The 13197-nt window shown below is 37.4% G+C and overlaps 1 protein-coding gene across 3 annotated transcripts in view; it reads right to left on the minus strand.

Moving 5' to 3' along the window:
- The window catches only part of Btaf1 (B-TFIID TATA-box binding protein associated factor 1), an 84131-nt gene that overhangs the window by 35745 nt on the left and 35189 nt on the right, over positions 1-13197 (minus strand). For all 3 annotated transcript variants that reach the window (XR_005975176.1, XM_041661360.1, XM_041661359.1), the window contains exons 12-18: positions 12703-12843; positions 11665-11789; positions 8675-8795; positions 4863-4967; positions 2897-3046; positions 2144-2286; positions 1310-1484 (exon numbers count right to left, since the gene is read on the minus strand). Coding sequence is in view for 2 of the 3 variants with exons in the window: in XM_041661360.1 (XP_041517294.1) it covers positions 1310-1484; positions 2144-2286; positions 2897-3046; positions 4863-4967; positions 8675-8795; positions 11665-11789; positions 12703-12843 (960 nt within the window). In the remaining variant the exon portion in view is untranslated. The remainder of the gene's footprint in view (positions 1-1309; positions 1485-2143; positions 2287-2896; positions 3047-4862; positions 4968-8674; positions 8796-11664; positions 11790-12702; positions 12844-13197) is intronic.

Below are 13197 nucleotides of genomic sequence, written 5' to 3' on the forward strand. Positions count from 1 at the left end.
ATCTATAGTCTGTTACCTTTCAGAACAGTTATTTACACAAAGAAAAAATATTACATCAAAACTGCTCTGAAAATTTAATATGACTACAGGACATGCACATGTAACCACTATAACTGGATTTAATTTTCAACCTAATTATTCTTAGTGTACTCTGAATTTACTCAAAATATGCATATAAATAAATGAGCAAATAAACAAACAAACAAACAAATAAATAGAGCAGACATTTAGAAGTATATTACTATAAACACCAGTCAGAAAACAATCTGGCATGCACTAAAAATATTATTCAAAATTTGATATTAGGTATCTTTAAAGGTTCAACCACAGCTTCACATGCTGTATTGTAAAAATGGATATAATTTAAAAGCAACTTACCTGCCCCCAAATTTAACTAACCCTTCCCACTTTCTCTGGTTGTTGCCTGCCCCAACAAGAGGGGGAATGGCCTCAGTGGTGAGCCATGAGGGGTTCTGTGGGATCTGGGTGATCAGCCTGGGCTTCACAGAGTAAATCCAGAGAAGCTCTGTGAGGTTCCAGAAACCGAACTGTCAACACTTGCTGCTGAGTCTGAGAGGCACAAAAACACAGCATCACTGCCTCTCCAGCACATGGAGTCCTGACAACAAAACAGATAAGCTTTGCTTCTTTCTAGAGGCAAAGTAGGGTCTCAATTGCAATAAAGCATGGTTCAATTACTTTTAGACACAGCTTTGACAAACTGCTAAGAGGCAGTAACAAGCAACTCTCACAGCAAGTGCAGACAGTTAAATTTCCAGAAATAAATCTTACATAAAATCATACATCTTATAGAAGTTTAAAGTTAAAGAGACTAGAAGGGAAGTTGGCTCATCTAGAAATGAAGATTTGAGTTTAAATGTAGAGATCTCTTTTCTTGTGACCACAACTTCTGCCTTTGTTACTATCCATACAGATAGAGCTCCAAAAACACAAGTGACTGAAAATGTGCTGCCTGAAAGTAATGACCAACTGGATTACACAGTCAGGCGCTGGCTTGCTTCTTTTTATACACACAGAAGTCTTAACAGGGAGCTTTGTAACAGACTGTAGGGATGGACAGATACTATATGAACATAGCATAGCAGTCTCAGGTATGAATGGGGTGCTAAAAAAAAGTTAAACAGATGACAAATAATGTTCAATATGATATGGAATACTTTCCCATAACTGCTAGATTTTCATAAAGAAATTGCTTCTACTTTTATATCGTAAGTTATAAATAGTCCTAAATACTAATGGAAACTGGTCTTACTAAATCTGCCTTCATTACTTTAGGAATATACCTTACCTTTTGTAAAGCGGCCCATTCACATATCACTAATGCAACACTAATTCTCTGTAAAGCAGATTTGGAGTTCAAATGGAATAGAAGTAACTGGCCAAGGGATTCTGCTGGTTTAATTTCTTGGTTTATCATATTTACACCTGGATCACAAATACAGCAACAAAGTGCTCCTAACAACCTAAAAGAGAGGGAAAGACCATACTATAAAAATTACTTGAAGAAAAATTTCTCTTACTAAAGTTAAAAATTTCCCCATAAAACTATAACTTATCTTCTAGCTTATTTTCATGAAGACAGGAGATAGTTCATTTTGTTTTTGATACAGGTCTAACATAATTCAAGTTGGTCCTTCACTCTCTACATCACTGAGGATAACTCTGAATCCCTGCTCCCCTTCCCTTCACCTCTGAAGGGACAATGCGGGTGTGCACCACCACACTGTTTAGGTGCTATCTGGGGTCAAATCCAGAGCCTGGGACATGCTAAATAAACATTCTACTAACAAAACTACACCCCAGTCCCCCATTTTTTTTTTTTTTAAAAAAACAACAGGGTTTCTCTGTGTAACAGTCCTGGCTGTCCTGGAACTCTCTTTGCAGACCAGGCTGGCCTCACACTCACAGAAACCCACCTGCCTCTCAAGTTAAAGGCATGGGCTACCACCACCCAACCACCTATTTTTAAAGCTTCAAAAACTTAAAAATGTTTATTTGCTTTAATTTTTCTTAGATAACTAGTATAAAGGAAGAGACATGAAAAAAAAATCTTTTGGTTAAAAGTTATAGCTATTAGCCACAATTTTAAAACTATGATACTCGACACTTGATGAATACTCACTTAGCTGCCATCATCCTGGCCCTCATAACTACAAAATCCCTTGTAGCTGGGTCTTCCATGATGGTGTCTGCACCTGCAATGTACTCCTGAAGCACTTCCTTATTCTGGATTTGGCCTTGCCGTATCTTACCACCTGTTTTTTCCTAGAGGAAAAACAGGAAGGAAAAGCAATAATTAAAGATTAAGCAATAAAATTTTACTGGAAACAACAAAGCTAGTAAAATGTAGTTCTTTTCATAAAATTCTAAGGGTTCACGCACGCCTTTAATACCAGCACTCGGGAGGCAGAGGCAGGCGAATCTCCATGAGTTCGAAGCCAGCCTGGTCTACAAGAGTTAGTTCCAGGACAGGCTTCAGAGCTACACAGAGAAACCCTGTCTCAGAAAAACAAAAACAAAACAAAACAAATTCTAAGGGTGCCAGGAGGTGGTGGTGCACTCCTTTCATCCCAGCACTCAGGAGGCAGAGGTAGACAGGTCTCTGAATTTGAGGCCAGCCTGGTCTACAAGAGATAGTTCCAGGATAGGCTCCAAAACTAAAGAGAAACCCTGTCTCGAAAAACAAACAAACAAACAAAAACACTAACTGCTAATAATTACTATTCAGTTTGTTGGTCTTAATAAAGAATTGAATCTGTCTAATGTTAATGAAGGCACCCTTAGAATTAAGCAATAAATACAAATTTCTCAAACAGCTACTACATTGGTAGTAATGAGGTGAACACAGAAACCCCTTAGGTCTCTCTATACTTACCTTGGCTTTAGCTTTTACTTCTAGCAACATATTTAAATCAATAGGTAAATGAGAAGGCTGCATCATTAAGCAAAGCCAAGCGCCCATCCATGGGCAAGCAGCTGCTACCACATACTGAACTGAAGCCTTGCTTAACAGTTCCATCCAAACCTATGAAGTGAAAAGGAGAATAGAAAACAAATTTTTCTATTAAGTGCTAACAAAATCTAAAACACACTTTTAGGGAAAATGAACTAGGGGGAATACAATATAGCACAAGATACATTTGAAAAATCAACATAAGAGATTCACTTTGAAATACTGATTTGGTTGATAGGTTTCTACACTACATGAAATATGCAAAGAAAAGTTTTTGGCTTTGTTGTTTTTTAATATCCTGGGGGCCACAAAGATGACTCAATGAGTAAGGTCACATGCCACCACACTTAACAATCTGAGTTCAGTTTCCAGAGCCTACATGGTGAAAGGAGAGAACCAACTCCTAAAAAGCTGTCCCCTATCCTACACACCACACCCAAAAATAGAAGTTGTGTTTTTTTAAGACTAAATTGATTTTTACGAGTGTATTTTATATGTGTTTGCCTGCATATATGTATATGCACATGTGTGACCAGTAGCCATGAAGGTCAGAGAAAGTTATCATATCTCCTAGAACTGAAGGGACAGATAATTAGGAGCTGCCATGCCGGTGCTGGGAATCAAATCTGATCTTCTGCAACAAGTGCTCTCAACCACTGAGCCAATCTCCATCCCAGTAAAAAAGGTTTTAAAAAAGGAATGTAAGAGCCAGGCACAAGTGGTGCAGGCCTTTAATCCCAGCACTCAGAAGGGAGAGGCAGGTGTGTCTCTGTGAGTTTAAGGCCAGCCTGATCTCAAGAGGAGGTTCAAAGACAGCCAGAGCTGTTACACAGAGAAACTCTGTATCGAAAAACCTAAAAGAACAAAAACAAAAAAGGAATATAGGAGTTGGGCATGGTGGTACACATCTATGAAGCCCGCAGGAGGACTAAGCAGAAGGATTAGGGTTCAGGGTCAGCCTGAGGCACACGGATCTACTGAACAAATAAACAAACAACAAAAACCGAGAGAATATTTGATAGTTTATAAAAGACTTTATAAATTAAATATGCCAAGCCAGGGATACTCAAAATATCTGAAAGCCCGGGATTGAGAGACGAAAGCAAGAGGACCAGGAGTTTGAAGCCAACCCTAGCTATGTTGCAAGCTAAGCTCAGCCTTAGTTATGTGAGACCCTGTCTCAGATATTCCAATAAACTCCCCACACAAAAGAAACTGGATACCTCTGACCTCCACAGAAATTCTCTCTCCTCTTCTCACTCTCTCCCCACCCCACCCCACTATTAAAAAGAAAATAAACTCTTTTTAAAAAGTAAAATATTAGCTTAATAGGACATATAAAAAGAAGAATCGGGCAGGGTGGTGGTGGCTCATGCCTTTAATACCAGGACTCTAGAGACAGAGGCAGGCAATCTCTCTGAGTTCAGGGCCAGACTACAGGCTCCAAAACTACAGCAAAACCCTGTCTCAAAAAAACAAAAAACAAGGGGCTCAGTGGTTAAGAGCACTGACTGCTCTTCTAGAGGACCAGGGTTCAATTCTCAGCACCCGCATGGCAGCTCACAACTGTCTAAAGATCCAGTTGCAGGGGATCTGACACCTTCACACCAGTGCACATAAAATTAAGTTAAATAAACCATAAGAAATATAAAACAAAACAAATAAAATACATAAATAAATGAAAGAAGAATCAAAGAAGCATAACTAACCAGAATTTACATTATATTCTATAAGGAGCCTAGTCTTTAGACCATCTGGTAGATTACTGGACTCTTCAAATATCTTAGTTGGCTTAATTCATTAAAATCCCTCACCAATAGCATAGTAATTATTTTTTTATTTATATTTGCAAATTTATTAGGATAAGAAATACAGATTCATCACGTACCTTATGAATAAGATCCAGAATTTCCTGGCTGCTTTCTAAAACACAAAACTGAAAAATGTGTCGCAGCATATCAGACAGGATGGGTATAAGCCAAGATGAAGAGTTCTGAAAACAAAAACATAATCAAATTTATGACATGTAGTTCCTGGACATTAATTTACATGAAGACAAAGTCAATAACACAAACGTTATCATGAAAAGACCAAATGGCTTTATCAGAAAGAGTCAACTGGTGATAAATTTTTGTAAGACTTAAAAGGCAACAAGTACCACATCATTATTGCAATGGCTTAAAAATTCCACAATCCTATAATCACAGGGAAATGGTGGGAAGACCCTGATTTACCCTAACATGAAATCTTTCCCAAATAAGTAAGAAGTACAGAACCAAGCTATAAGCAGCAGGGTCATCAGCATACATCACTGCTTTGTCAGGAAACTGGGAAATGCTCAGTTACTGCTGTTGGGCAAAAAGATCAAAACTTAAATTCTACATAATCATCAATAATACAAGGTACTTAGAATAGTCTGACTTTCTTCTCTTACCCTCATCTCAATCACTGGCAATCTAAACAGTTACCTGTAGACACCAAACTGCAACTCTAAAGGAAGATGTTTGTCCTGTACTAAGAACAAGTAAAATGTGATATAAAGTATATTTGCTGTCTCATACTACAAATGCAGATAAATATACATTTTAAGTATTCAAATCTGACTGAGAGGACAAAATTCATGGGGAGAGCACAGAGGACTATTCTATGTAATTGTGCAAACATGACACAAGCATCTAAGTCCACAGACTGTAAACACCAAGGGGGAACCCTAATGGAAACTATAAACTTGGTCAATACAAATCAACTGACAATAATGATTGCCTTTCCCATATAGGGTGTTCACAGAGGGGATGCTGTATATATTGTGAGATTAAGGTATATGGGAACACTTCAGTTTTCTCTCAAAACTGTCCTAAGAAATCTGGGCATTATGGCATACACCTTTCATCTCAGTACTCCTGAAACAGAGGCAGGCATATCTTTGAGTTTGAGATCAGGATGGTCTACACAGTGAGTTCCAGGACAGCCAGGTCTGTGTAGAAAAAAGAAAAAGAAAAGAAAAGAAAAGAAAGGAAAGGAAAGGAAAGGAAAGGAAAAGAAAAAGGGGTGGGGGGGGGGGGGGGGGGAGAATGGTTCCAGGCATATAGATTCAGTGGTAGAATTCTTGCCTTGTAGTGTCAAACCTGGGTTTAGTCCATAGCACTATGACAAAGAAACAAAGAAAAGAAAATGGTCCACATGATATGTTGCAACAATGAGACACACACCTACTGGAATGGCCTAAATAAAAACACTTGATAATATTATATATACACTGGCCAGAATGTGGAGTACTGAGCATTGATGAAAAGGCAACATGGCGTGTTTAGAGCCTGTCCTGAAACTAGCTCTTGTAGACCAGGCTGGCCTCAAACCAGAGATCCATCTGCCTCTTGTCTCCCGAGTGCTGGGATTAAAGGCATGCGCCACCACTAAACATATTCTTACAGTAGAGTCTAGTATGTGGGCTCCTAAATATCTGCCCACAGGAGGGAAGTATTTATACATATAAAAACTTGTATTTTATAGAAGCCTTATGTGTATACTACCAAAACTTGAAAGTACCCAAGGTATCCTTTCAATACGTGAATGAATAAATTAGGGTAAAACAAAACAATAGGAGTATAAGATACCCATAAAAATATAAGCTATGAAGACATGAGACACACAAAGGAAACTTGAACACATATTATGAAGTAATAACAAGGTTCCAAACTGATGACTCCAACTACATGACACATGCAAAACTCTGGAGACAGTGAAAAACAAGTGATTCTGAGAGGCTGGGAAATGAGAAGAACAAAGGCGACTTTGAGGGCAATGAAAACAGCTGTCTATGATACTGATAATGGTGGACACATGTCTTTATACCGTTGACAATAATGTATCTTCTTAGAATCTCCCAATTTTATGGGCAAAACAACAATAAAAATTTTTTTGAGTAAACAGAAGAAATCTAACGAGGTGATACACTGTGCTACAGCGACCTTACCCACCAAGCTACTGCACAATTACTCAAAAGTGACAGCTGCGTGTGAAACTGACAAAGGAACACAGTGATCAGGAACTCAGACACCAGGCTCATTTTCTCACTCTGTACTTAAGCTCATTTCACATTCAGAAGTTGAAAGCAATTCAGTAGGTACACAATTCATTTTCTTTTTATGTCAAATTTAGGTTAAAGCTGAAAGAGCTGTGTAATCTATGTAAATCTGGGGAAGTTTCCTAATTTTTTATCATTAGTTCTCTCCTTTGCAAAATATAAAAAGTAGTAGCCATCTCCTGTAAAGTACTAGTCAGTTCCAAGCATAAAATGAATCCCAATAATATTTCAATGATGGAGGAAGGTCATTGGTTAAGTAATAAAGAAACTGCTTGGCCTCATAGGTTAAAACATAGGTGGGAGGAGTAAACAGAACAGAATGCTGGGAGGAAGAGGAAGTGAGCTCAGAGATGCCATGCTCCACTCTCCCGGAGAGATGCAACAGCTCTGCTCTCTGAGACACACACGATGAAGCTCTGACCCAGGATGGACATAGGCTAGAATCTCCCTGGTAAGCCACCTCGTGGGCTACATGGATGATTAGAAATGGGCTAAATTAATATGTGAGAATTAGCCTAGAAGAGGCTAGATAGAAATGGGCCAAGTAGTGTTTAAAAGAATACAGTGTCTGTGTAATTATTTCAGGGTATAAGCTAGCCAGGCAGCCGGGATGCTGGGGACGCAGCCCCGCCGCTCCTATTACAACATTTCAAAGTATTATTACTTTTTTTTTTTTAAGTTTTTGTTTTTGAGACAGGGTTTATCTGTGTAACAACCCTGACTGTCCTAGAACTCGCTTTGTAAACCAGGCTAGCCTCAAATTTACTGAGATCCAAATTCGACTGACCCAAATTTCAATTCTAGTACTCAGGAGGCAGAGGAGACAAATATCTCTCATCTGGCACCCAGCCTAGTTAACATAATGAGTTCCAGAGCAGCCAAGCCCATACAGTAAAAACCTGTCTGGGGGAGGGGTGTCTGTGTGTGTGCATGCATGCATACATACATACATACGTATGTATACACACAAATAAATATAATTATATATATAAATATATAAACAAAGGACTGCCTCAAACAATAACATCTTATTGGTATTTTTTCCTGACATTTTCTTCAATCTCCAGAATTATTTCAAAAATAGGAATGTAAACAGGACTCATCAGCTCACACTAAGAGGACCTGAAGGAGTGCTGTGGGAATCTCAGTATGTGACTAATAAATTACAAAATCCTTGAAAACGCATGCTCTTGTGACAGCAATTTTTAAGCAAAGGCAAGTTGGGAATCCAGCAGTCAGTCGTTAAGGAATTTTACTTCAGTGCTTCAAATGAAGCCTGGGATGGTTTCTGCCAATCACCTACCAACCATAAATAAAGACTAACATGCCTCCTATAGGAAGGAATTATTCAATCCCTAACTCACTTAACAAATATTCATTATCTCCTATTTATTAAGCATTTCTCCCTGTTCTGAATATAACACTGAAACAAAATTCTAAAATATTTCTAATCTCATATTGATGATGTTCTTAGGTTTATATGGTTACAATAAACCTACTATGCCCAAGCATTCTGATTTTTTGATAGCTAGCAATGAGGAGGCAGTGATCTGCTCTGTTTTATAAAATTAACTTACAAAAGTTTTGAGGTTGTATTTATAGCTATCAGTTCTTACCTGGTCCTGTGTTGATAACAATGTGAAGAGAGTTTCCAGTGCTGCTCTTCGGACTGAAGATATAGTGTGATGCAAAAATGGCCAGACACGTGGAACTAGAACTGTGAGTGACTGCTGAATACTACGAAGGAAAACACAAAGGAATCCCATTCATTCTCAGTTAAACTCCATAAATAAGTTATCTAGTGTCAATGGTGTATGAACCTGGTGATGTTGACATGGCTTTTTAATAAATAAAAGATGATCCGATTTTCATGAGTATTCACTTAACACTTACTCAAAAATGTTATTGTAAAACCAAAAGACAGAAAATACAGTCAATAAAGGGTAAAGTTTTAATAATAGGTTTCTCAATGTCACTAATGCTTTAATTAACCTCATTAAGTTAGAACTTTCCAATATATCTGCAATTGTAACTTTGTTCTTCCCAAAAAATGAAAAATGTATCCTAGCTACAAAACTGGGCTCGCATAACTCTTTTCCATCCCGAGGGCTAATCTCAATGGGTTATTACTTCTATTCATCTTTCAGGCCTTAAACAAGCAAGAGATTAAGAGATAATTGAGTTCTGAAATTTCTTATCCTGGTTTAGCATTTTCTAAATTAGAAAGACTCTCATTTCTTCCTTCTCAGATAAAATTGTAAATGGAGAAACTAAACAAAGTCAAACCTAAGCTAACTCGAATCCTAGCTCTTCTGCCACATTCAGGAGCATTTCTAAAAGGTGCTTCAAATTAGAAAATACTTCGTCAGTAGCATTTGAACTACATCCCCGAATAGGAAAAAGGTAGGAACAAAAAAGGATATCTCAGCTGGGTCGTGGTGGCACACGTTTTTAATCCTAGCACTTGGAAGGAGACTCAGGTGGATCTCACTGAGTTTGAGGCCAGCCTGGTCTACAAGAGGATAACCAAGATTGTTATGCAGAAAACTCTGTCTTGAAAAAACAAACAAACAAACAACAGAAGGACACGCCAATATCAACACCACCATTCTGTCATCCTCTATGCCCCCTCAGAGGATCCCTTCAGTGATATTTTCATTACTTGCAAGTATACATAAACTTTACTTTTGCACTCAGTAAATTTAATTTAAACACACACACATGCAGACATGAGTAATTTAGAATACACACAAGCATCATAACAAAGACTTGTTAATAGTGTAATTGTTCAAGCTCCACATGACATGGTACATTTCTTCTTGTATAAGCTAGAAAGTATCTGCCAATTATCACAACATAGGATACAAGTTATCTAATAAGGCCAATTTTGAAATTAAAAAAGGGTATAAAACTAATTATTATACACTGGATTATCAGAAATTTTATTTCATTGCATAGTTTTTTTACATTACCTATGGTTTTTTAATTATTTCATTATTTTATACGTATGGGTGTTCTGCCTGCATGTGTATCTGTATATAACATGCATTCGGTATCCACAGAGACCAGAAGGCAGCACTGGAAGCCCTGGAGCTAGATGGCTGTGAGCCCTCACATCATCATGTGGCTGCAAGAAATTGGACCTGGGTTCTCTGGAAGAACAACCAGTGCTCCTAACTGCTAAGATCTCTCCAGTTCTATATAATTTAGTTTTCTAGGTACCACCTATTAAGGTCCATAGGCTAAACCTATATAGGCTTTTCTTTCCTTCTTTCTTTCTTTTTTAGTGAAAGTTTTACTGGAACATATCCCCTATGTACTATATACTGGCAGTTTTCTGTATAGTAAAATAGTGTAATAGTTTCAGCTAAGATTAATTCACAATCAAAAATGTTCAGTATTTAGGCCTTCAAAGAGATTTAGTTAACTTCTAGTTTAAAGAAATGTAAAACCCCTGTGACTATACAGCTTTGGGAGAGCTGTAACTTGAACACACCCAATCCCTTTGTGTTGTATTGGTATCAGAAGCTGTCAGAAGTGGGAAGTCCCACGCATGTACTACTGCTTCAGCTGCTATCTTCAATTAGATCTGTGGGAACTCACTTGAGAGCCCACTAAATTCTGCACTAAATACTACTTATTAGCTGATAATATACGAAGAACATGCTTTTCAAAATATGTTTGAATTTCACGAAATATTCATACAGCCACTTTAAAATCATAAATGTATAAACATTCACCAAATAAACTCGCTAGGCTAAGAACAACAATTTCCCCATTTGTGAATTTTAAAAAGCTGTATAAATTCTTCTGCATTTTTGTGGATACTATTACTAGAAACAATAACGGCTTTTTGGCATGTTAAATTTCAAAAATCTGTATTTTGAACCATCACTGGAGATAATATAAACTGGCTGCTTTTTTGTTTAGATGATTAATTTTTGGTTTTTCAAGACAGGATTTTTCAAGAACAGCCCTATCTGTTCTGGAACTCACTTAGACAACCAGTTTAGTCTGGAACTCACAGAGATCTGCCTGCCTCTGCATGCTAGGATTAAAGGCTCTAAAATGACTGATTTTTGTTGTTGTTTTGTTTGTTTTTTTGGAGACAGGGTTTCCTCTGTGTAACAGCTCTGGCTGTCCTGGAACTCACTTTGTAGATGAGGCTGGCCTCGAACAGATTCACTTGTCTCTGTCTCCCAAGTGTTGGAATGAAAGGCATGAGCCACAACCACCCAGCAAAATGACGTTTTTAAAATAAACTATTTTGAGGTATCTATTTTAGGTCCACAAGATAATGAACTATAAAACTAATACCCAAGGTAAAGCAAACAACTACTTAAAAAGTTTATTTGTGTGTATGCAGTGCTAGAACACGGGGCTTTGTACATTAGGCAATCTCCCACTAAGGTCTGATCCTAGCCCCTAAAATAACATTTCTTGTTCCAAATGTTCTAGTAGTTAGAATAAAGAAGGGAAAAAACTTCCTAGAAAAAGTGGTGTCCTCAATAAACAGCACTGTTCTTAAAGCTGCTGGAAGTCTAAGTTTAATCTGGAAAGACATAGAAAGGCTTATTATTCTATCACACTACTAAGAAATAATTACCTGCATTGCTGGACCTGAGGGTAAGTTAACATTGATGAAAGAAGAGTCATAATACTATTTGTTGAAGCTGTTAGATCATCTAATTCCAGGAGAGAATCCCATAAGGTATTTATAATGGAGGGTACCTGTAAGATCAGTTTTTAAGAAAAGTTATTGACTTCACACAACAAATTCTTAAATCCTGCCAAATTATATCCAAAGGGTAACTAGCAAGTCAATAGGATATATAACTTCAATGAATTTGGACAGTGTCAGTTTTGAGTAATATCAAGGAGAAAACACTATTTGCCATTAACAATTCTCTACCTCTTTTTAATGTCATTAGGCTCTACTTTTCTCACTTCCTCCCCACCCAGAGGTTTACTGGGCAGGATAGCTTTAGGGAATTTTAAGTGATATAAACAATCATGAAAATACATGTTTAGTTTTTGAGCTCATAAAATAATGCTGGCTGCCCTTTTAACTTCATATTCTGTATTTGATGAAATGGAACTGGAGCTAAAATTTAACAGTCTCTTAAAAATGAGATCAAGTTAAAATATTAAAAAACAAAATAAAAATTAAAACTTGATTATCTCTAACAAGGGTAAATTTAGGAAGAAATATCTGTTGCTTTTTCAAGGAACTTCTGTTTATTATGTACATAAAGGGAATTAGATAATACACAACTCACTGTTCCCAAAGACAACACATAATCAAGCGTGCATGTACCTTGTTAGAAACAAGAGAATTAGCCGGGCGGTGGTGGCGCACGCCTTTAATCCCAGCACTTGGGAGGCAGAGGCAGGCGGATCTCTGGGAGTTCGAGACCAGCTTGGTCTACAAGAGCTAGTTCCAGGACAGGCTCCAAAACCACAGAGAAACCCTGTCTCGAAAAACCAAAAAAAAAAAAAAAAAAAAAAAGAATAAAGAAACAAGAGAATTTCTATAAAAGGTGTAGGAGATAAAATAACAAGAACTCAATGTTTTTCCTACTATTCCATACCCACATGTAAACATGCACTATAGGGAAAAAATGCTGAAAAATCTTTAATATACCTTTTGTGTCTGAAGGTAGACAAGGTTTTCTACCACAGGCACTAAGGATGCTGCCGCAACAGCTCTGACATCGTCATCAAGGTCCTGGAGTCCTTCAATTATTCGAGTTAAAACTTTAGGCAATAAAGTATTAATTACATCCTGCAAAATAGTACACCAAAACAGGCTAATTTTCTATGGAATAATTACTGTGTTCAAACATCTCTATTAACTTTGAACAAATATTTCAATATTTTTGTATTTGAAAAGAAACAAACAAAAAAAATAAGTTAGCAGAAGCTTACATAAATAATCCCACTAGAGAAAGATTCCAATACTTTATTAAAAGCTTTATTAAATACTTCATTAAAGCTATCAAGTACTGGGACTGGAGAGATGGCTCAGTGGGTAAGAGCACTAACTGCTCTTCCAGAGGACCCGGCTTCAATTCCCAGCACATACACGGCAGCTCACAACTGTCTGGAACTCCAGTTCCAAGGATCCAACACACAGGCA

Source organism: Microtus oregoni, unplaced genomic scaffold (genome assembly GCF_018167655.1).
Source record: "Microtus oregoni isolate MIOR12 unplaced genomic scaffold, Mior012 000012F_ref0000307, whole genome shotgun sequence".
Lineage (NCBI taxonomy): Eukaryota > Metazoa > Chordata > Mammalia > Rodentia > Cricetidae > Microtus > Microtus oregoni.